Below are 26,626 nucleotides of genomic sequence, written 5' to 3'. Positions count from 1 at the left end.
ACCTTTCGTAGTCTCGTCTATCATCTAGATTTTAAATTTTTAAATGAAAAAAATTGAAAATATCTTTATAGACAGATAGTGATGGGAGGTTTAATATCTAATGTTAATTGACTTAAGAGGATGCCATACCCGCATGTGTTGTCTCCGTTTTACACACGTGACACATATACGGCATAGACAAATGCGTTTACGTAGTCTGAGTAGAACTCGCTCAATTTTGGTTCTAGAGTAAATAGGTACACCTATAATAAAATTGAATTATGATTTGTGATAATATTTCTGAGGGCAAGACGCTGCACTTTTTTTAAAAAAAATTTATATGTTGAAAAGTTCATGGTCATTTAAAACTGTTGACATTTTCGCTAATTCGCTATTTCTAAACGATATAATAAAGTAATAAACGTTACAATATTAGGAATTTGGGAATAATGGAAAAAACGCAACGTCTTGCTTTCAAAAGACATCGTGAATCGTGATAAGTATTAATAGGTAATTTATTATTTATATCTGTAACCCTATGTGGTACAACCATAGACATATTAAGAAATGGACTGCGCATTGAGAGAGAAAACTAGTTTGATCATTGAGTAAGAGAGATAGACTACAACTTACCCCGAATGTGGAAGAAATAATAAAATATTTATTCTTCCAATGCTTGATAAGAATTATTTTAACTGATTAACCCGCCAAAATTTGAATTTAAGTTTAAAATATTTGAAATGTAATTTTTTTTTTGTCTGTCCATTGATACTCATTATATTCATTTTTGTCACAATAACTTATAATAATTCTTTAAATGTATGATTTAAAATGTTAAACAATAAAGGAATTATTTGTTAAAACCAGTCTGTTGTAGTTTAACACATTATATAGTATATTATTACCTATATTATTTTATATTATTATTTATTTCTTAATATGTCTATGGGTACAACACTGTCGTGGTAGCCCTGAGAATTACGATCACGGTTATAGATAGTACTATCTATCAGTAAATTTTGAAGATTTTTTATCATTATTACTATCATTTATTGCTTATCTATTCTGTGGTTATAAACTTATTACTTACATTAAATACAGAACCAATTTGAAATTGAATGGTCTTGTACATTTATTTGTTCTAAAATCGTATGTTGTATCTAAATTTAAATACATTTTTCTTATATTTCTAATCTACAAATACCTATGTCACAATTAGGAAGGGTAAAGGTGAGTACTTTAGGTTCTTATTATTGGAATTCCATCTTGCTGTTTATTTTTTATATAATATGGAGTAGCACATGTGTAGTTGAATCGACGATTTTAAATAACTATAGATACTGCATTATATTATAATTATATGTTTTAATTACTTGTACACTTTCACAGCAATGGAACACGTTTGCTCGCTGTTGGCATCTGTTTGACGCAGCTTGGCAAAATCCTTTAGAATGTGCTCCAACAATTGAAAAGTATTTAAAGGGGCTCATTAAACCAATTTATCATCCTTTAGGTTAGTATTGATATTTAATTCATAAATATTCTAAAAATTAGGCATATGTTATACTTACATTAAGTAATAATAATATATTATATAATTATTTGTGATACGCTATTACTATTAATATTGTTTTAACAAAATCTAAACTTATCATTTAAATCATTATTAAAAAAAGTAAATTTACTTTAAATTTTAATTGATTATATGTTTGTAGGATTATAATTAATAATGTTCATAGTACAAAATAATTTAATTGAATGGATAAAAAAAAAATAATGGTAGATTCTACTTATTGCTTTGTATCATTGTTTTTATGTCCCTTGGTGCTTAGGAAAAAATTAATATATTTAAAAAATAGAAAAACTGTGATACAACTCTTAAACATTTAATAAAGTAAACAATCTAAGCCAATGAACTTAATGACGCAAATATGTGTCTCATAAATATTGAATATGTTAATAATACTATGAATAAAATATGATTGATGACCCAGTTGTTTATCTTATCTAATTAAATATAGCTATGGTCTCTTAAAAGTTAAATTATCAATTAAACATTAACTATGTATAAAAAAAAAATTATATTAATGTTTTATTTTTAGTTGATTGTGGCGATCATGTTGTGGTTATAAACAGTAAACAAATCGCATTTCCTGGCGAGGAATGGCGTCGTCGTGCTTATTTCCATCATACTGGATATTCAGGTGGAGCATCTTGGACTCCAGCTTGGGAAGTACATGATAGAGATCCCACCATGGTATAATAAAAGTTATTACTTAATTAATAGTTTTTCATTATTGTATACCTAATGTTAATATCTTACGTATTCAATTAATTTTTAAACATTTTATTTCGTTTAGAATTGCATACAATATTGAGCATAGAGCTTTTTTGGTTAAATAGACAACTCTTATGTTTACAATAAATACAATTAGTAATTATCAATTTAGTTTCTAGAGTATTTAAATAAAAAAAAAATTATAGGCACTTCTCTGTTTATGTGACTAATGCAGTAATGCCCCAAGTTTTTTGTTATCACAAATTCGCAATTATCACTTGGTATAAAATTGCCTATTATAGACCATATTATAGCTTTCATATATCATAACAATTATATTTAATTTTAGCTATCAACTTTTATTTTATTAAACTATTTTTGATAATTGTCTAAAACTTGCATTTTAAATGTTAATACAATTTTAATAATTAAGTTATGAATCCCTGGAACTTCATACATAAGAAAGACTCCATGGATTGTCTAAAGAGAATGTTCATTTAAAAATGGCCATAATTCAAATTTATTTATTATATTAGAAAGTAGAAACACTGAGGTCTGTGATATAATGTTTTGGAGGCATACGATACAATCGTAACATTATTTTTGAATGTCTATTCCAAAAATGAACTAGATTACTGGATTGTACCACTTATATATTGTCTGGATTACCTGTTTTTAGATTCTGAGTGAAACGATGAATGTATTGATTTTATGATTTTATCATGTGTGTTTTTTTTTTGTTATTTAAACTCAATATTTAGAAATATTTTACCGGAACTAAATTTGTTCTATTTATGAATATTTCTTTTAAATTAAGAGTTTATAGTTTGATAGATTTATTTATAATTGAGTTGCATTTTTTTTAATTTATTTATTTTTAGATATTCAGAAAAGCTGTTTATCATCATATGAAAGGCAATTTATTTAGAAGAGTAGTCATGGAACGATTACATATTTACCCAGATTCTAACGTGCCAGAAGAGGTTATGGAGAATATTTCCAACCAAATTCGATCATTACGATCTATACCTAAAACATTGGATTCTTACAGTAAAGATGAAATTGAAAAATATCCAAAAATTATAGATTACCCTGAAGATTTTATTTTAACAAAAAATTAATACAACATATATATTTTGTTTGTAATATTTTGAATGATTAGACTATCATTAGTATAATGTAAAGTACAATTAACAATAACTATTATACATTTGGTTAGTTGTTAATTAATAATACTTTTTTTCAATTGATAATTATATTATTATTATTTTTTTTGTTTATATAAGTACATTCCACGAATTAAGAGATATCTTAATTTGTGGTACATTCTAAAGTCCTTTATTATTTCAGAATAGTTTCTTATATTTCTAATAAGGAAACACTTGTGATCCTCTATTAAGAAATAAAATATGAATAATAATCTTTGATTTTCAAATCTAATCCTAAATCCTCATTTATATTCATTATTGTAACATTAAAAAATGATGGTAGTTTGAAAAAAATTCATTTAGCTGTGAATGATTATCCTGAGACCAAAAAGTACAATATGTGAGAAATTAGTGTGAAGCCGCATTCCCACGACTGGTGTATTTGGCTAATATTTGGTGCTGGTGGTTACTTGCCATTCCATTGGATCAGCATACTTGTACAATTATTTGTCACTGGTGCTGTTCCCGAGGGTTGTCAGTAAATGTGACAAAAGTCAAAGGAATGGCCAATAATACTCGTATTACATGTCAAGTACACCAGTCGTGTGAACACCGTAATTATGCACTGGTCAAATGTACAACTATTGGCGTATTTGTTAAGTACACCAGTCGTAGGTATGCGGCTTGATTTTATAAATCTTATATTATACAACATGAATCACTAAGTATACACACCCTGTTTTTCCTATAATAATGCAGTTACATAAAATATAAATTTTGGAATTTTTATATTATACTGTGTTTAAGTACTTGAGATTTTTTTGATCCATTTAAAGTATGTTTTGGCAATATAAACTTTCATTTTAAATAGAATGAGGATCGCTTTTTTTATTTAAAACAATTCAGCAGAGTAGTTTTCGACTTAGCTTTGGTACTAAGGATAATATTCAATGATGAACTGAACGCCTTGGTACAATTATACATTAAATTATAATATATTTGTTTTGTCATGTTAATATATTTAATTAATCAGATAATTATTAAAATTTTCAAATCTCTATAGATTTATGTAGTTTGCATACTATGAGTGTAATTTGTGTACCTACCTATTAGATAATTAAAAATCAACTAATAATAGACTACAACTACCTACCATTTCTGTATAATCAAATTTTTTATTTAACTGTATGTGTTTGTGTTTAATAAATCGGAAACTACTAGTTCAATTTATGATTTAGAATTGAAATAGGTACCTAGGTATGTATCAACTTTAAAAGTAAAATTATCTGTTAAATACTTAATAGGCTAAATAAAAAGGATGGTTATCATTTAAATAGGTATCATGTATTTATAGATAGGTAGCAGGTAGGTATTATTCTTATGGGTTATAAGAGTAAAGACGGTAAAGAGTGTGTCAATAATATGGAAACATTTTAAATCAGATTTTTTATAAATCCTCTTTATATTACACTTTGTCAATGTTTACCAAAGCTGGGCACTAACTAGTTAGTTTTAATTCATATTAACTTTGTAACTTAACTAGTCGAACTTAATGTGTAAAATAGTTTAATCTAACTCGTTAGAAAAAAAGTAACTAGTTATTATTATAATTTTATTATATTATGTATTATTATTTAATATTAATATTTGAAGTGTTTACACTGTTCTGTATTTTTTTTATTTTGTTTCACCTTTCATTTTCTAATAACCAACAAGTGATATACCAATTAATTTTCAAGAAATTGAAATTATTACTTACTTAAGTAGAATATTTTGATTAAATTACTAGGTGTTTATTTTAATTTTTTAGTTTTAATCAATAATTGAAGTTAGATAACTGATTATTTACAATTTAACAAAAAAAGTTTTTTAATCTATAAAAAAACTAATTTCTAACTTTTACTCTAACTTTAGTTACTATTTTCACCAAATTAACTTTTAACTAAGTTCGAAATTTTAAGTTTCAGAAATTAACTTATATTCTAACTTAGTTTTTTTATTAAAGTAACTTAACTTCAACTTGTTGAATAAAATGACTAACTTACTCAGCTTTGGAAATATTACCTACATTTATTATAATATTAGTATTAAATTATTACAATAACATATATTTATACCTACCATATTATATCAACTTATTTCACTTAAACTCTATGTTTATTGTTTAAATAAGTAATTTCTTAATTGACTACCTGTATAATTGTTTTTAGATTTTTTGGTTTCAGTATTGCGAAAAAATCTTTTATTAAATTTTCCAAAGTTAGATGTATTAAGAACATTTTTTATAAATAACTAATTGTAAAAAAGTTAAGGTCTTTTTTTTATTGCAATTTTGACGAATTTCATAAAAATGCTAATTTAAAATTTATAAAATTGTACTTATGTATTTTTAATTTTTTTTTATACAGATATAAGAATAACTTATATGGGATTTTGGTTAAAATTTTTAAGAATTTTTACCCAGCGAATAATTTTTATTAATATTTAAAGAAAAAAAAAATCAAAAATGCCTATAGTGGCTTAAAAAGTCGAAATATTTTGAAAACTATACAATGATGATAAAAGCATTTTGTGAAAATTTCAAGTATTTAGATTTTCGTTTTTAAATTGTAACATAAAATACTAAGTTTGAGAAATAATAGTTATTATACGGGTGAATGTATATTTACTATTTAGTATTTTATAACACTAATTTAATAGTTGGTAAATTTGAGAGCATACGCAGTACCTATACTATAATAATATTGAAAGTATACGACGTGTATGTTGTAGTATACCCTATGGCCTATGGGAAAACTCCTGCATATTTATAAAATACAAAAATCAGATTTTGAATAATTAATGCATTATTAAATAAAAAGGGAGTAATTAAGCTTGGTGAATCATTCTGTTTAAATGTGAAAAATTAGCCTGTTACTTATTGTTATTTTGTTTCGTCATGATTTCATAATTTGTCATAGATTAAAATTTTTTAAAAATTATTTTGTCGTATAGGCACTATCGTATTTACGCCTTACGGTAAAAAATCAAAACTCAAAACTAAAATATGTATACGGGGGTGTATACGGTATACTATGGTTAGTGTTTTTAATACAGACAGTGTTTGCCTTGATACCATTATACCGAACAATAATTCTCTATCCTCCTTGCAATTGGGTGCAGATAGCTGCACTTTGGAAACAATTATAGGTTAGTAAGAAACTATAAAAATTGACAAATAAAATCTTAAATCCCAAAGTTCTTAGTGTTCTTATACTTTTATACTTTATAAATTATTGTTTTTTAAGTGTTAAAAGTTTATAAGAATTCTACATGATGGTAAGTGTTACAAGTGTAGTCAATTATTCGTTTATAAAACAATAATATTTCATGCTGGGATACATGAAATATCCTGTAAATTATAGTCTTGCACTCTTACTATTGTTATTTTTACCACATGAGTGCAAAAAATTAGATTATTTGATTGATTACCTTTAATATTAGTCGAAACTCTATTGAAATGTTACCAAAATAGAAAAATATCCCTTGATGATGATTCCTGATAAAATTTGAACATTAGAACATTTTATCAAAAGATTTAAAGCCAAACATATTTCAATAATTCAGACTTTTGTACTACTACATGTAGATCAGTTATTATTGATTATTTATTTATTTTCCGTTTTTCTAACGGTTTTACTAATTAATAATTTTATTATTTTGGGAGTACCTATTGCAGGTTTCTGTGGTATTATAATTGTATAAAACTAAATTAAATGATTTTTTTGAACAAATAGCTCTAATTGTTTTGAATCGTTTCTATTTTCAAGAAATATTTATGAATTAGAAACATACAAATGTCCTAGAATATGTACATTTTTTAAAGAGACCTATTAAGAAGATGTCTAACTCATTTATTTTATCTCCTTCAATGTAATGAAAATTATAAAAATATTTCACTATAATAAATTATTGTTATGATACTTGGTTAATATTTTAGTATTAAACTTAGTATACAAAATACTGTCAAAGAGTAGTAGTGTACAGATTTAGCATTGAAGATATAGTAATATAAAAAACTAAAAGGAGCTTTTTTTTACATTACCTATTTTATCAAAATCAAGACATGGGATTGCCTCAAAAATATAAGCCAATTAAAATTGGAGAATAGATGTTTAAACTTATCTTTTCTTATACTATATACCATAAATTTTATTTTTCAGTGTTGAATTTTGCTATAACTATAATTACTGATAAAATGAAGAAATCAGTATTTTTACTGATAATTTATCTTATTTTTGAATAATATTTTGTATATAATTTGCAGATATATTGTTATGTTTTTAATTTATTTTTCTAGCGTCCCCCAATTTTATTACTTAAAGAAGGAACTGAAGACAGTCAAGGCAAATCTCAACTATTATCTAATATTACTGCTTGTCAAGCAGTTGTTGAAGCTATTCGTACTACGTTAGGTCCACGTGGTATGGATAAGTTGATTGTGGATAGTCGTGGTACGGCAACTATTTCTAATGATGGTGCAACAATCATGAAAATATCAGATATAATCCATCCAGCAGCAAAAATTCTTGTCGATATTGCTAAATCACAGGATGCTGAAGTTGGTGATGGTACCACTAGTGTTGTTCTACTTGCAGGAGAATTTCTTAAACAAGTTAAACCTTATGTTGAAGAAGGAGTTCATCCCAGAATTATCATTAAAGCTTTGCGTAAAGGATTAAAAATTGCACAAGATAGAATCGATCAAATTGCTTATAAGGTAATTTATTGATACAAATATAGATTAATAGTATTGTGTATGCGTTAAATTAATTCTATAATAATGATACTATTATTATTTTTATAGATGAAATTTAACAATGATGAAGAATACCGTACTTTCCTTCAAAAATGTGCAGCCACTGCTCTTAATTCAAAGCTTATTCATCAAGAAAAAGACTTTTTTTCAAAGATTGCCGTAGATGCAGTATTATTATTAGATGAGTTATTGCCATTAAACATGATTGGTATTAAAAAAGTTCAAGGTGGTGGATTACAGGTAATTTTTTTTAAATTTTAGCTTTTATAACTAAATTAAGTTTCCCTCCAATTTGTATATACCTAGTCCTCAATTTTGGTAAATAAATAATATTCCGTTGTATTTACATTGAAATAAAATAATAGTTAAGTATATTGATTAGTAATATTACATTAGCTAATGTGTTTTTATTACTTATATTACTTTTCAAAATCAGAAATTAAGTTTGTAATAATAAAGTTACTGTTTAAATAAAAGATATAACACCAATACGTGGTTAAATTTGTTTATTTTTAAATTACTTATTAGATTATGATAACGATAACATTATATATTTTCTTAATAGCTGTGTCAACTTTCAGTTGAAAAGGTAGACAATTATTTTTCTAATGGAATGACATAATAAAACTAGTATAAAAATAATTTAGATAGAAAAAAAACATAATTTCATTAATAGTTCAAACTTTTAATAGACAATACTACAATTTCACACGTTTATTAATATCATTGATTAATTATCAAATCATAATTATTAAGAAAGTGTCATCGAATTTACTTATGTTTTTATCTCTTGATTCATTTACAGTAGAAAATTTGTGTTCAACTGAATCAACTTGGGTTTTTAGCTGTATTAATAAAGTTTACTGAATTAATATTTCAACTTATTATTGTAATTATTTTTATTTGTGTATGTTAATAGGATTCACAACTCATTACTGGTGTATCATTTAAGAAAACATTTTCTTATGCTGGTTTTGAAATGCAGCCAAAACATTATAAGTCTCCAAAAATTGCATTGCTTAATATAGAGCTTGAATTGAAAGCTGAACGTTCTAATGCTGAAGTGCGAGTAAATACTGTTGAGGTAAATTTTATTTATTTTATAATTTACTAATATTATTAATTTAAGATTTTTTGTCTAAATTAAATTAGGGATTAAGTTGTTATAAACAATCAAATGTAATATTACATATTTATACATATATAAATAATTTGATTTTAGAATATTATATAGTATTTAAAAGAATACCATATCCTCATATGTAGTCTCTTAGAATTAATCTTTGAATGCATATCATTTGTTGATTCACCAAAAATTGATAGTTTTATTAGAATACTGATTTTTTTAGCATGAAAATAACTTATTTTATTTTATATTATGTTTGTACACAAACTAAAATGTGTATCATACCTCGTAATATTATCTAAAGTAGATGATCTTTTCCTTATTCCTGATAACTTTTAATCATCAGCTCATTATAAAAAATTATGTTTAATCAAAATAGAATAAGTCTTGTAGGGATTACAAATAAAAGAGTGAGCCACACCACATCATAGTTGTATGTGCAAAGTTATCACATTCCTTCAGCACAATAAGTGTATACTTAGCATCTATTTAACATGCTATAAACATTATAGGTACCTATACAAATAAAGAAAGCCTTCAAGGGTTAAACAATTGATTCATAAAAAATATTCTTGTTAAAGTTTAAAAACTAACAGCTTAATGCTTATAACTAGGGTTAGGATGTTTATGCACTAAAAAATGTATGAATATGTATGTACTTACACACTAAAAAACAGTTATATATGTATGAAAACTTTGAAAAATATAATATAAAAATATTTTAATGTAATATAATAAAATATTTATTTGTAATTTATTTTATGTTATGATAATAGGAATTCCAAAAAGTTGTTGATACTGAATGGAATATTTTATATGAGAAACTCGAACATATTTATAAAAGTGGAGCTCAAGTAGTATTATCTAAACTACCAATTGGTGATGTAGCTACTCAGTACTTTGCTGACAGGTATGTGCAATATGTCAAATTTCTTAAGTAATGTTGTATGATTGGTTGTTTTTTAATTGTTATTTTAGAGATATGTTTTGTGCTGGTCGTGTTGTTGATGAAGATTTAAAACGTACAATGAAAGCATGTGGTGGTGTCATTGTTGCTACAACTTATGATTTAAATGATTCCGTACTTGGTAAATGCGAGTATTTTGAAGAAAAACAAATTGGAGGTGATAGATTCAATATATTCTCTGGATGTCCCAATGCCAAAGCATGTACTATCATACTACGTGGTGGAGGTGAACATTTATTAGATGAAACTGAACGTTCTTTACATGACGCTATTATGATTGTCCGAAGAACTGTAAAAAATGACTCCATTGTAGCTGGTAAATAAACAAATAATTTATTTAATTTAGGCTGTATTGTTTTTTTATTAATTTTATTTATATTTGTAAAGGTGGAGGTGCTATTGAAATGGAATTAAGCAAAGTACTTCGTGATTACTCTAGATCAATAGCCGGCAAAGAACAATTGATTGTAGCTGCTATTGCAAAATCATTGGAAATCATTCCTAGACAATTGTGCGATAATGCTGGATTCGATGCTACTAATATATTGAACAAATTACGTCAGAAACATGCTCAAGGAGGTGAAGCATTTGGTGTGGATATCAATCGAGAGCATGTTGTAGACAATTTTGAAAACTGTGTTTGGGAACCGGTTATCATTAAAAAAAATGCTCTTGCAGCTGCTATTGAAGCTGCTTGTTTAGTTCTATCAGTAGATCAAACAATTAAAAATCCAAAATCAGGCGGTGGTGAAGAACAACAAGGACGTGGACGTGGAAGACCTATGTAACCATTTTAAATGTATTCAAGAGCTGAATTTATAATAATTATTAATACTTTTTTTGTATAAGTTTTTGTACTTTATATGCTTATACACTGAAAACTAATATTCCTCTGTGCTTGTTTAATAACAAATAATTTTCTATTTATGTTAAACTCACACAAACTTTCATATAAAATATTGTTAAGTACTAAAAAAATAATAATCAATTTTTAATTTTATTAAGTAGTTGTTTTAATAACTTTATTTTGCAAAAAAAATCCTTAGAATTGATAATATTTTTTTTAATTACCCAATAATTAATTTTCTTTTTTGTATTTTTTTGAATCCAATAATACCCAAGTAGTTTCTATTTCTAAGGGTATTTTATAAATTATAATTTATTTCTATGACCTAGAGTTAGTCTAGTTATATATTTAAATTGTCCAAAACCATAAATAGCGTGTCTAAATTGTTTAGAACTATAAATAGGATAAATATACAAATATAGTTATATGTGTAGGTTTAACCTTTATGAATTACAACAGGTTTACATTTTGAAAATAAATCATTTTATATTAATTTATTTTAAAAACAAAGTCAGACAACTTTAAGGTATTGGAAATTGATTTACCTTACTACAGGTACAGAATAGAAGAAATCTATTTTGTGCTATAGGTTTTATCTATAGTATTATTACATAAAACAAAAATTTTTGGTTTTCAAAAAAAAAAAAAAAACCAAACAGTAGCTATTACCGCATTCATAATATACTCCCCCGACGTGACTTGCAATGCACATTAAAAATAATATACTCTATAATTACCTAATATAATATGTACAAAGTACAACAGGTATTTAATATATCAATATGTATATTATTTGTTTTTACCCGTGAACCTATTCAGTATTCATGCATGTAGTCATGTCTTGTCTGCCATCACAGCACGATGACGATGGAAGTATCGAGGTTGATACCGCTGGTGGTAAACTTCAGTGGCATCACCAACATTATCTTCAGAGGGGCAAACTTTGAAGTCACTCACCAACCAAACCAAACAAAAAAATATATATCTAATTATTAAATATTAAAAAAAAATATTGTTATGATCCAGCAAAATTAAAATCCACTTAAAAATTTTTGGGATATTGCTTCAAAAAAATAAGGTCGTGACACCTAGGACCAAGTAATGTTTGTAATGTAATTTTTTCAAAAAAATGGTATTTTGACATTAAATTCGAAGGTATTCCATATTAAAATTGTTCTATACGATAATACGATGTTTCTTAAATGTGTAGGTATAGTGCGTTTGTGAAATGGTGGCATGAATTTTACACTGAAAAATACGAAAAACTATTTTTTTTTAGAAGAAACTGACAACAAGCGGCTGTGACCGAATTGGAAAAAAAAGTCAAGTGGTACTCGGGAACTGCCGCGATAAAGCTATTGCATATTGCATTAACAAGAAGTTAATATAATTTAATAAAAAAAAAAAAAAAATTATATAATATAATATTAAAAAAAATAATAACATGATATATTATATTATAATATTATAAAATAAATAATATATAATATAATATTATTTTAAACATGTATTTTCAGTCACCACTCCTGGCCTGCGATAAAAGCTACGCAATAGCTTAAAAAAATTTTTTTACGTTATTATGCGTGTATATTAATAAGGCAGCACATGAGATCAATATCATATATGTGGAATTTTGAATCTCAAAACCTATTCTTTCACCAAGTATTGTTCATAATGTGATTTTTTTAAAAAAAAATTGTATTTTGACATTAAAATCGGAGATATTTCTTATTATTATTGTTCTATACGATACTACGACGTTTTTTTTAATGTGTATTAGTGCGTTTGTGAAATGATGGTATGAATTTTACACTGAAAAAAACGAAAAACTATTTTTTTTTAGAAAAATTGACAACAATTGGCTTTGTACCGAATTGGAAAAAAAAATTTGACTTTTTTTACGTTTTTATGCATGCACATTAATTAGGCAACACATGAGATCATATATGTGGAATTTTGAATCTGAAAACTTACTCCTTCACTAAGTATTGTTTATGTGATTTTTCAAAAAAATGGTATTTTGAATTTTGAATGTGATATTTTACTCCTTCATCAAGTACAGTGGCTTCATGAACATTTTCTTTACACTGTCAAACATTGATGTTACCCACCCACTCATAGAAATCCTGCCGATATACCTATAAATTAGTATATATATATAAGTCGAATCAAAAAAGTCAACCAACTATCACTAGCTTCTTCAAGCTAGCATGAATATTTGACTTTAAATACTGAAACAGAGAATTATGTTAGATAACAATCAAACTAAGGCTATGTCTAATTAGATAATAAGATAATCATAATTCATAATCGTAATAACAGTAACACAATGCCATCACTTAAAAATTATAAAATTTATAATATATATTTAATAATTATTATACAAATGTTTGCAGTCTGTTTTACAGTTTTGACAACGATATAACGATAACTAATGTTATAAGTCGCTCCTCTTTTATTCCATAGGTACACTATTTTTTTTTTTATATAATTTTAACACAGGGATTTTTGAGTTTGGACTATTTAACATCAGACATTCTTGATTTTGCACATTTTTGCTGACTACCATCGTAACAATTTTAACTTCAATGTTTAAATGCTTATAAAAAATTAATTCGACTTTCCTATAAATTATTTTTGTTAATATAGGTTGAAAAATGTATAAAAAACCTTGTAATAAATGTTTATAAATTAGATACCTATAAAAAGAAAACATTTCAAAACAATAATTTTAAAATTTAAAAAATTTTACGAATTTCGTCAAAGTTGTCATTTTAAATGTTTATAAAAAAATATTGTGACTCAATTTTTTTATATTTTGTAATTGGTAAATGAACAACTTATTGGGATATTTGTATTAAATTTTCCAGTATTTTTACTAGCAACATTTTTTTAACGATATTTATAAAAAAAAAAAAATTAAATATCTATAAATAAATCAAAAAGAGTACTGAGTAAATACTTTGAAATTTTTATAATGTATAAATAATGATCAAAAAAATATTTTGTAAAAATTATAAGTAACTGCAGTTATTTGTTTTGGAGTTACATTAAAAAATTAAAATTGACTTTCTCAAAAACCAGATTTGAGTGAAAATTCACGTTTATCCTTAATTTTTTGTTAATTTTTCCTGGTAATCTTGATCCCTTTAGGGTTCTTATTACATTTAATTTGTTATCCGATATCATAATTTAAGTTGAAAATCGAAGCATTATTTTTAAATGCCTATACATATATGTATAGTATATACACTCATAAAAATGTAGAAAAAAATATTAAAAAATGTACTTTTTTAGGTTTCCTAAAAAGTTGGTGCTCTTGTGTATTTTCTCGCTTTGATCTTCCTAGCATGGCTATAACAATTTTTATTTTTAATAGTAATACTCATTAAAAGGAAATATTCAAAGTGGTATTTGATAATTTATACTTATATAGTTATATGTGTTATGATTGTTTATAGAAATTCTAAAATCTAATTTCAAACATTTAATTCATGAGTTATAACTTTATCAGTATTTAAAGCTTTTATAACTCATAAGCTTCTCGTACGATTTTTTATACATCTAACTATCTAAGTACACAGAAAAGTATTCTATTTTATTTAACATATCCTTTTACAATAGGAATTAAAAATGCATGATATTATAAAATAAACATTTAAAAGATATATAACGATTTAATTTAGTAAAAATCTTGATTTTTAACTATCTACCTAGGTATTCAATTATTCAACAAAAAAATTGAATAATGCACTTACGTTAAATGGATGAGGTACTGGTAGGTTGATATAGAATATGTGTCTATATTTTTTTGTATATTTTTAGAAAAATTATGACATAAATCATAATCTTTCACATATCATTCATATTATATACTTTTTTATATGAACGAAAATTAAGTGAAACTATGAATAATAGTATAAGTTTTCATTATGTTTAATTTGTTGTTAGCACCACACATTGATGTGAAAACACTGGTATTATTTCATGTTAATATTAGGTAAGTATAAGAGTCAACATAATATTCAGTAGACGATTAAAATTAATATGATTTAATAATCACAATTATAACTTTATATATTTTTAAGTACAAATTGCTTGAAATTAAACATCATCTACATTATACAAGAGTTAACAAATACTATGAGCAAATCTATATTATGTGTACACCATTTTGTATTGTTTCATCAATATATAATAACATTACGGATATCATTATAAATATTAGATATTTTTTGGCCTTTAAAATCGAACATTACGATTTGTCATAGAAATTACAAATAAACAAACATCAACTGTAAAAATAAAATAAACAAATTTTGTATAACATAAAAACATAAACAAAATAACTTAACGAAACATTTTATGTAATCTAATGATATAAACAATTTTAATAGTATTAGCTTATTATGACATTTATATATATAAAAAAAAAATACTGAGAAAAAGTCATAAGACTATACGAAACCGCTAGTTACAGATAACAAAATATCTGTTGTTAATATTGTATTTAAAATTGATAATTAATCTTTCAATTTAACATTCTTATACTCTTTAGATTATATTTTTTCGGTTCGAAAAGAATCGTAGAATATAATGATAAATTATTTAAAATAACGGTTGAACAGTTTTTATTAACTAAACCTCTAAAAGTCTAAGAAAGAGATACGTTTCAGTTTACTGAAACGTTAAACCTACAGCAATAGAAATGTTACCTATTTGAATTATACAAAAAACAATGATTTAAATTATTAAATAATTATAATAATAATAATAAAAAATAATAAATACTTCTTTCGATTTGCAAAATATCTTAATGTTAATAATATATTTTTTGATTGTCTGCTAAAAAGTGGCAGAGAAAGATGAACCCAGGCGTACAAACAAAAACAAAAATTAAAAAATTAATTTAGATATATGTAACCCGATTAGTTGATAACGAATACGAAATTATTGTATTTTACTTAACGATAATATAACATATATAATGTATATATATTATAATAAAATGGATTTAATTAATTTTATAATAATTTTACGTTATATATTTTTATTTTTAATCATTTATTTTTGCTTAACAATTTAAAAAACAGCGCCTAGATGAGCAGGACCATAATTTCAATTCAATTTTATCATAGTAATATTGGTTTTAGGGTACAATATTAAATTATTGAATCAAACTAAAGTCTAAGAAATTAAGGAATTATTTGTATTATATTTTCTATGTATGTTTTTTTTTTAATTTTTCATGATAATAATTTGAGATTAAAGACTGGCAAAATAATACAATAGAGCGTTCCGTATCTAAACATAAACAAACAAATGATAAAACAATTAGATTAAATAAAATTATTAAAATATAACAAAAATAATATATCCAGATATTAGATGAAATCTGATAAAAAATTGGGTAGGTATATATAAATGAAGATATATTACTTTTCATATACTTAAATATTCAATTAATTTATTTACTAATCTTACTATTTGTCTAATTGAAATGATGATACAAGTAATAATAATTATAATAAAAATAATACTGACAAGAGTTAACTATATAAAATAAATAAAATAATTTTTAGAACAATTTGATATAATAATGTTGTTATAGCATAACTACTTTACAATACGTTGTATTAATTATGTAGAATATGGAATACTGTGTTTTTTACACATATTTTCAAACTTTCTGGTTGACAAATTCATAATGCGTATAGTTTAAGTCTCTTATAGTTGTTTTATATTCTATTACATCTTAAAACATAACAAAATGTTCAAAACCTATACATTAAGATTTTATTATTTCTAAGGACTACAATAATATATAAAATCAATTATAATTATGTTAACAAGATTCAATAACAACGTACAAATAACAAAGTAGGTATTTACATGTTTTTTATTTTATTTTTTAATATAAAACTTTTTTTATAATTATTTTTACATTTAATTTGAAAATGATTTCCATTTTTATAAAATAGTTGTGTTTATATTACGTAAACAATGTATAGCTCTAAACAAACGTAGTTTATGTATTTTTAATTTACAATAATTTTACTTTTATTTTATTTATTAAAGCAATTAATTGAGCTGAATTTATTATTTAACACTTTGTTTATTAACGATGAATCATGAAACATCATCGAAGAAAATTAATTAATTTCAAATCGCTATTCTATAATATCCCTAGTAAATTGTATATGTAGTATATAATTTATATCAAATGAAATAAGGTATTTTATATTCTATATATTTTTCAATTAATTTTTTTGTTTTTATTTCATGACATTTGTTTGAACCGGAAGACGACTCAAGATTTTGTCATTTAATGCATAGACATTTTTAATAGTTTAATTTATAATAATAATAATAATAATAATAATAATAATAATGATATTGATAATAATTTTAATAATTATTAGTAGGTATAGTTACTATTTTAATTTATTGTGGGCTTTATGATGTTGAGATTTTAAGATTGTCACAGCAAAACGTGCGCGTAAAATAAAACAGTTAAGTACTCTAATACATCTCTAACAAATACATAAACAATTAATGTGATCGATTTTGTACTAATTTTAAATACGATTATTAGCATAATCTGATCGCATAATAATCTTTTTAATTACGTATTAAACAATTAGGTGTGTCTGATTAATATATATATTTATATCTTATTTTCACAGATGATTAATATAAAAAGCAATTTTTTTTAGCTAAACTAATAATATATTTATATCAAGTCTATAAATATATATAATATATATATATTTTAATTTGAGCAAGAGGACACACAAATTGGGTGTCTTGATAAATAACTTTATATAATATTTAGTATTTTTAGTAATCACCATGGATATATTAAGGAATGAATTAAAGTTTTGATATAAGTATTCCAGTAAGATATTAACGATCCAACAATTATACTAATATTAATTATAGCTACATACATACGTTTTAGCAGCACATTATTTAAAAATAAACATTAAGAACCGAAGTTGAAATAAAACACGGTTTGAAATTTTGATCATTGTTATGTGATGGAAAATTAATTTCCTATTACTCAAAATTGTTTATAAGTAGACTTTTAATTCGTTGAAAACGCTATGGTATGGATTTTATTATATCAGACTTATAAATTATTGCAGTTTTTATATAAGTTATATACTTGCCAAATGAATAATAAATATTATCACCGTTAAAAATGAAATCAATTAGCAACACGTAGTATGTAAGTAATTTGCCACACCATCGAAATTTAAAATTAAAACCAAAAATCGAAAGATACGTATTTAACGTGTAAGTAGGCACCTTAAGAGGACGTCGTATTTGCGTGTGATGTCTCCATCTTACACACGTACGGCATGGAAAATTTTCGTTCACCAGCCTTAAAAGTATGCTTTTAGGTTTGATATTATTGACCTATTATAAAATTTTTACATTCAAAATTTAAATTATATAATAAGTCAAACCACCCTAATATCAAAACTAACAGCATACTTATGAAACTGGTGAACGAAAATTTGTCATGTCGTACGCGTGTAAGACGGAGACACGCGGGTACAACATCCTCTTTAGATAATGACTGTTGATAATTAGATCATTCAGAGACTTAAGGTATATGTTTTATTTTCAGAGCAGTTGTGAAATATGTGAATTTTGAAATAAACGTTTTTATTCTGTGTAGGTTAATGAATAAACTAGATTGTTGAAGGTGTGAGACAAAATGTTTACGAGTATGTATGTGAAAAACGACATTTTATTTCAAATTATTCACAGATAAATAAATTAAGGAACCTAATATGAATAATTAAAAATACACAACACGTAGTATGTAAGCAATTTGCAACGCCATCGAAATTTAAAATTAAAACCAAAAATCGAAAGATACGTATTTAACGTGTAAGTAGGCATCTTAAGAGGACGTCGTACTTGCGTGTGATGTCTCCATATTACACACGTACGGCATGAAAAATTTTCATTCACCAGTCTTAAAAGTATGCTTTTAGGTTTGATATTATTGACCTATTATAAAATTTTTACATTCAAAATTTAAATTATATAATAAGTCAAACCACCCTAATATCAAAACTAACAGCATACTTATGAAACTGGTGAACGAAAATTTGTCATATCGTACGCGTGTAAGACGGAGACACGCGGGTACAACATCCTCTTTAGATAATGACTGTTGATAATTAGATCATTCAGAGACTTAAGGTATATGTTTTATTTTCAGAGCAGTTTTGAAATATGTGAATTTTGAAATAAACGTTTTTATACTGTGTAAGTTAATGAATAAACTAGATTGTTGAAGGTGTGAGACAAAATGTTTACGAGTATGTATGTGAAAAACGACATTTTATTTCAAATTATTCACAGATAAATAAATTAAGGAACCTAATATGAATAATTAAAAATACACAACACGTAGTATGTAAGCAATTTGCAACGCCATCGAAATTTAAAATTAAAACCAAAAATCGAAAGATACGTATTTAACGTGTAAGTAGGCATCTTAAGAGGACGTCGTACTTGCGTGTGATGTCTCCATATTACACACGTACGGCATGAAAAATTTTCATTCACCAGTCTTAAAAGTATGCTTTTAGGTTTGATATTATTGACCTATTATAAAATTTTTACATTCAAAATTTAAATTATATAATAAGTCAAACCACCCTAATATCAAAACTAACAGCATACTTATGAAACTGGTGAACGAAAATTTGTCATGTCGTACGCGTGTAAGACGGAGACACGCGGGTACAACATCCTCTTAAGATAAAGACTGTTGATAATTAGATCACTCAGAGTCTTAAGGTATATGTTTTATTTTCAAAGCCGTTGTGAAAAATGTGAATTTTGAAATAAACGTTTTTATACTGTGTAGGTATATTGATGATAATGAATTAACTAGGTTGTTGAAGGTGTGAGACAAAATGTTTACGAGTATATAAGTGAAAAATGACATTTTATTTCAAACTATTCACAGATAAATAAATTAAGGAACCTAATATGAATAATTAAAAATATACAACACGTAGTATGTAAGCAATTTGCAACGCCATCGAAATTTAAAATTAAAACCAAAAATCGAAAGATACGTATTTAACGTGTAAGTAGGCATCTTAAGAGGACGTCGTACTTGCGTGTAATGTCTCCATATTACACACGTACGGCATGAAAAATTTTCGTTCACCAGTCTTAAAAGTATGCTTTTAGGTTTGATATTATTGACCTATTATAAAATTTTTACATTCAAAATTTAAATTATATAATAAGTCAAACCACCCTAATATCAAAACTAACAGCATACTTACGAGTATGCAACTGGTGAACAAAAATTTGTCATGTCGTACGCGTGTAAGACGGAGACACGCGGGTACAACATCCTCTTAAGATAATGACTGTTGATAATTAGATCACTCAGAGACTTAAGGTATATGTTTTATTTTCAGAGCAGTTGTGAAATATGTGAATTTTGAAATAAACGTTTTTATACTGTGTAAGTTAATGAATAAACTAGATTGTTGAAGGTGTGAGACAAAATGTTTACGAGTATGTATGTGAAAAACGACATTTTATTTCAAACTATTCACAGTTAAATAAATTAAGGAACCCAATATGAATAATTAAAAATATTATCAATATGCAGTATAAGATAATTTGAAATAAGTGCAGTTATGTAAAAATACATATCAGTATTATATATAGTAATAAGCTAAACATAATTTTTAATTTAACCTATTTTTTTTTTGGGAACTAGTAATATGTCTGTCCATAGTATTATTTCGGTATTTAGTAATATATATAATTATAATAATAATTTCTGATCTTAAGACTTGATATTGTCACGACATGCTGTTGGTTTTACGATGCTGTGACAACAAAAAATATATCGATTCTAGATTGTGTTTGAGATTTTAAATGTCGTATATATTTTGAGAGCCCTTATTCCTTAAACAATACGAAAAAAATGAATAAAATAATATCCATATTATAGTAGTTTATCAACATAATATGCAAATAACTCCTCCAATATTATGAAAATATCTAAAAATTTACAAATATTTAAAAATGTATCAATATTATACTCGGTGTACGTTCTAACTTTGAATATTTAATAATAGGCTTGTTATGTATATTTAAAATTTTTTATATAAACGTTTGTTTTAGAAATGTCATTTATGCGGATATATTTTTGTATTGATGTAATGTTTGACGTGTCAATTTAATATTTTATAGAACAGATTTACATTAATATAAAATCTACTCAATAATTTTTGTTCGTTCATTAATTCGTTTCAAGGAGCAGGGCCAGAGTAATTTATCATTATTATTATTACATAGTAAACCAAATAGATATATATATATTTATTGATATACTTTAGTTAACCATTAGAAAAGAAGTAGTTTGGAGAAAAAAAATTATAGTTTTATAATAATTTTAGATATTAGGAGTATATAATAATAATAATAATAATAATAATTTAATAATATTATAGTTATCTCGTATGAATAATTTAAAACTGTACCACATCGATTTCCATGTGTCATTTTCCACGTGTTATGTAAATGCCACTTCGTGTGGTCGTCATAATATAATAACATATAGCTGCTCCACTGCATCCATTTTATATTACCTATATATATATATTTATAGGCAGGTAGAGAGAGAAGCTGAAACTGGAACTGGACGTGATGATGGTCTGCGGTGCAATCACGTGACGATGACGTGAGGTGCGGACATGAGGACCGCTATGGTGGCGGCCACCGTGAAAAAAGTGAATATGTACAGGCACATGCGGTCGACTACCATAGCCGCGAACTTCCAGTCGTTGGTGATCTCCTCGTCCTCTTCGTCCTTGCGCAGCTTGTCCGTGATCACCCTGAGCTCCTTGAGGATGAGCGACAGCTCGCGGTGCGGTCCCAGACACGAAGTGGCGGCCACGGCCGACGCCGTCCCGCCACCGCCGGACAGCATCGTGTGCTGTTGCTGCTGCTGTTCGACCATGACGTGCTCGGGCATCGGCGCCACTTGGCTCCGGGCGCCGGGGTAGCTCCGGGTGGACGATCGCAGGTCGTCGTCCAGGTCGAGCACGTTGGCCAGCAGGCTTCTGGACGACTTGGCCCGGAACTCCAGGTCGGGCAAGTGGTGGATGGACGACGTCGCCGACTTGTTCTTAGTGTCCGACGACTTGTTCCCGTTGCCGGGCGCGTCGTCGCGGCTCGGTCTGCTCATGCACAACAAGCACGGCATCCACACCAGGAACATGAGTTTCACCTGTTATGTCGTTAATCATATTAAAATGGTATAATTTTGCATACTGTCAGTATCGGTACCTATCTCTTAAATTGTTCAATTAGTATAAAATTAGATTATTTTTATTATTATTTTTTTTTTTTTTGATATATATAGTTGAAAAATTATCAAATTTCAATAAGTGGTGGTTTTTATAGGTATGTGAATTTTATTTTATCCGATTTGTAGAGCTTAGGATAATATTTACCTATTGGTTTTTTTTTTTTTTTTGAAAAATGGGCGTTACCTATTATTAAGTATAATTTTTTAAACCGTCTAAAACGCTATAATAATAAATTATTAAGGATTACGATTTGTTGAATATCAACATTTTTGATTTTTGTAACATACTTCAGATCATTCTGTACCGTGATACCAAATATTCTTTGATAATATTATAATATTTACCTACTCTATTTTTATTATATGCAACGGTATACCGTGCATTTTTTTTAAAATTTTATAATTTTTAACATTAAAGTCATTAAACTAGGTATTACGAGTGTTGAGTAAATAATTTTTTTTCATGAAAATATATAAAATATTTATAAAAATATATTCCACAAAGATTAAATAATGAGCCCTTGAGCTCTGGTACGTGCCCTTGAATGCGATGTTTTAAGTCAAAACGTATGAATGGATCGATTTCGATAAGCTATACAAATTACTTTTTACAATAAATTTATTTGTACGTATTAATTAAATTTAAACGCAATTATACATAAATTGTTGTTAAACTATAACCATGTTTTATTTTTTTATACTTAAAATAAATTACATAATTTAAACTTTGTTTTTTAGCAGATCATTTGTTCATTAATTTATATTAATTGTAATTTTTATTAAACTGTATTTAACTCAGAACGATGATATATTAATAGATATAAAAGTGTTAAGATTTATGTATTGTCACGTTAGTTGTGCAATTTTATTACCTACATATGCGTCGAAAATATTATATCATTGTTTATTATTTAAAATTTTTTTTAAATATAATTGGTATATATATATATAATTGTATTAAAACAATGTTTTAATGAAATACTACTTATGTTATGCAAATCTGAATACATTAAAAGTAAGATTTAAACAGTTTAAGCATCTTAAATTCATTACTGAGTTATCTATATTAATATTTTTTTCTCGAAATATTTTAAATCAAATATTTTTATATCATAATAATATCTAGATTATGGTTATTATGGAGTTCTTACTTCATTCTTGTGTCGTGTTGTTTTTTTGTTGTCTTAGTTAGTATTTAATCTTTGTTTCGTTATAAACTATAGTGTTAGAAATTTATATTATTTTAATTACCCATTTGGACATGACGTGAGTGTCCGCATTACGGTGGTGATAATTTAGGATCATGATTGTAGACACGACTGAAGATGCAACCATGAACATGATACAGTTGAAATAAGTACCTATAGATCGCAGGAACACAATAAAACATGTATTAATAATCGTCGCATTGGCATTGTTTTCCATTGTTTTTAAAGCATCGTGCGTTCATGTTTTCTAAGTGCAAAAATGTGATCTAATTTGTGACTTCGAATGTCAATCAAGGTTGAATTTATAATGTATTACACATTTATATAATCTAATGTACTTATTGTCTTTAATATTTTATTGAAATAAAATTTAAAAAATAATATAATTCCAAGTCACTGAAGAATTCATAAGTGGATTCTTGTATAAACAAATATCTATTTTTAAATGTAATGACCGAGGAAGTAAAAAGTGTTCTAATCAAACTACATATAGATAATAAATTGTAAAATAAAATCAGACATAAACAAGACAGGGTTGTATATTTAAGACAGACAGATGTAAAGTAATGTACTACTCATGCAAGTAATACAATAATTATCGTAACATTCGTAACTATTTTTATATTTAAAATTTAATTTTTGATAAACGATCAAGTCTTGTTTAAATCATCATCATTATATAATGAACACTTTAGACCACGGATGACTGTAAAATGAAACTTTGTTATTTTCGTTGACGATTTATCATCTAGCGAAGTACTTTTCTTTTGGTTTTAGTTGATGAATTAAACAAAAGTATCTATACAAATTTCCTTAATTCTATATTGTATACAGGTATATATATATATATAAAAATAAAGAATTGTTCACATGCATTGGCGCGTTTTTAGCGCTTTAACGTATACTGTATATATAATAATAATAATAATAATAATAATAATAATAATAATAATAACAACAATAATAATAGTAATAATAATGGTAAAATATTATTAATAATAAAAATAATAATAACAATAATAATAATAATAATAATAATAATTATTATTATTATTATTGTTATTATAATGGACACTTATTTGCTTAATAATTACATCTGTATATTATATTGTCACATATTATAATATGGAGTCTTAAAATGTTATAAATGATATAGTAAAATCATTTTTTTAGATTATGTTAGTAGTAGTTGCTGTGTGATATCGATGAAAAAATGATTTATCACTATAAACATAATTACAGTTAAAAAAAAAACAGAATACAGTAACAACAAAATCGTATGAATTGTATGTTGTTAATACATAAATCAAATATAACAATCCAGGTAAAAAATAAAATATAACCATACGGTCCGTACGGTTTGTAGGCATTTTTACCTTTTCCCTTATAAATTAGTCTTGTAATTAATATAAACAGTTAAATATTTGAGCTTAGTATAAATAACATATTCAATATTGGTAATTTAACTGGACGAAGTATAAATTTACTGGATAAAATACAATTGATTTTGTTTGACGTATTAAACTATAACATTTTAAGTTTTAACAAAATATATCACTTTATTACTTTGTAAAATTGTAACTATTTATACTGAAAAATATATATGTTGATTACAGAGTCTAAGTTAAATCCAAATACTCAGATAATAAATTATAAACCAGAGTTATAACAGCCAATACTTATAATATTATCTTACATTTTTGTTATACCTCAAATTTTACCAACAATATAAATATTTAATAGGTACAATTTGAGTAAAAACAATAATGTAAAATTTATTTGAATAACGTTTTATGAAAGAAACACCAAAATAATAATATAAAACATCAAACTAATTATTTGTAAGTAATTTTCAAAATGTTAATAGTTTATAAAAAAACTTCGCTAGATGTTTAAAACGTATGTAAAAACGACATACTTATGTACATTCCTTCTTTAGAAACAATTACACAATTATATCATCTATGGTCTTAAGGTAATCATAATTTTAATGACTTATACAAATCGGAGTTAAAATAACTTATTATTTAATCGTTTCTGTTTTCATTAAAAAAATATTAGTTTTAAATTAATTGTATTTTTAAATATTGTAAATTTTTAATGGCGGGTTGATTGTTCTTAACGCCTTTTAGTTTCATGTTTTCTTTTACTCGATGTAAAATGTATTTATAATATGGACGTATATTTATTTATTTACCGATTTGCATGAAGTCATGTGTATAATTAGCTAAACAATTTTTAAGAAACTACCGGCTTTGTTACTTGGAGGCAGAGGGGCCCACAAATATATTATAATAGTAATATATATGATTGCTTAAACATTTTGTTTTTTAATTAATATTTAACCATTTTTTAATTTGTGAAATAAACAAATATTGTTTAATTTACAATACGAATTGGTTAATATTTATCTTTGACGCGGTAACATCGGTTTAATCAGTTTTATTGTTTTCACACAACATTGAGAGAAAATAATTAAATAAAAAAAAAAATAAATAAAAAAAAAATAAAAAAAAAAATAAATAAATCATAAAATGAGAAGGAAGAGAAAGGAAATAATGAAATAATCGTGTGACAAACATTTTGAACGTAAAATGATAACAAATAAAATAAAAATAAAAATAATATCAACATTTTTTAATAAAAAAAATGTACTTTTTACTTTATATATATACAATATATATAAAAATGAATGAATAAATAATAATTATACTGATTTGTAATAAACTAATATTTTTTTTTCAATTCTTTTATTATGTTTACTGTTTAACTTTTGAAAATCAATAAATCACTGGTGCAGTCTGCAATATCACGTCATCTGGTACCTTGTTTCGGTTTTAATAGTGTGGTGTTATAAACTGAACAGAAACAAAATGTAGAAAAAATGACAAATAAAAATAAATTAAC

The 26,626-nt window shown here is 25.3% G+C and overlaps 3 protein-coding genes across 9 annotated transcripts in view; 2 read left to right on the top strand and 1 right to left on the bottom strand.

Annotated features, from left to right (window-relative positions):
* The first annotated feature begins 1,038 nt into the window (after positions 1-1,038).
* On the top strand, positions 1,039-4,278 carry LOC114122839 (39S ribosomal protein L13, mitochondrial). The gene is made up of 4 exons (XM_027985612.2): positions 1,039-1,209; positions 1,369-1,492; positions 2,082-2,236; positions 3,139-4,278. Exons 1-4 carry the CDS (start codon positions 1,186-1,188, stop codon positions 3,376-3,378), a joined length of 543 nt encoding a protein of 180 aa, XP_027841413.1. The 5' UTR covers positions 1,039-1,185; the 3' UTR covers positions 3,379-4,278.
* A 2,289-nt stretch (positions 4,279-6,567) lies between these two features.
* On the top strand, positions 6,568-11,300 carry LOC114122833 (T-complex protein 1 subunit eta). Its single transcript, XM_027985604.2, has 7 exons — positions 6,568-6,723; positions 7,745-8,164; positions 8,252-8,443; positions 9,123-9,287; positions 10,106-10,239; positions 10,308-10,612; positions 10,684-11,300. Exons 1-7 carry the CDS (start codon positions 6,718-6,720, stop codon positions 11,082-11,084), a joined length of 1,623 nt encoding a protein of 540 aa, XP_027841405.2. The 5' UTR covers positions 6,568-6,717; the 3' UTR covers positions 11,085-11,300.
* Positions 11,301-15,179: 3,879 nt separating this feature from the next.
* The window catches only part of LOC114122836 (neuronal acetylcholine receptor subunit alpha-7), a 73,562-nt gene continuing 62,115 nt past the window's right edge, over positions 15,180-26,626 (bottom strand). For 5 of the 7 annotated variants that reach the window (XM_050202043.1, XM_050202046.1, XM_050202045.1 and 2 more), the window contains 2 exons: positions 23,763-23,872; positions 15,180-22,430 (listed from right to left, as the gene is read on the bottom strand). In XM_050202043.1, the coding sequence (XP_050058000.1) occupies positions 21,867-22,430; positions 23,763-23,872 (674 nt within the window). In that variant the 3' untranslated portion in view covers positions 15,180-21,866. The remainder of the gene's footprint in view (positions 22,431-23,762; positions 23,873-26,626) is intronic. The other 2 variants (XR_007604540.1, XR_007604541.1) reach the window with 2 other exon arrangements.

Source organism: Aphis gossypii, chromosome 2 (assembly GCF_020184175.1).
Source record: "Aphis gossypii isolate Hap1 chromosome 2, ASM2018417v2, whole genome shotgun sequence".
NCBI classification, from domain to species: Eukaryota; Metazoa; Arthropoda; class Insecta; order Hemiptera; family Aphididae; genus Aphis; species Aphis gossypii.
Note: the sequence above shows the minus strand (reverse complement) of the source record. Positions and strands in the feature narration are given on the sequence as shown.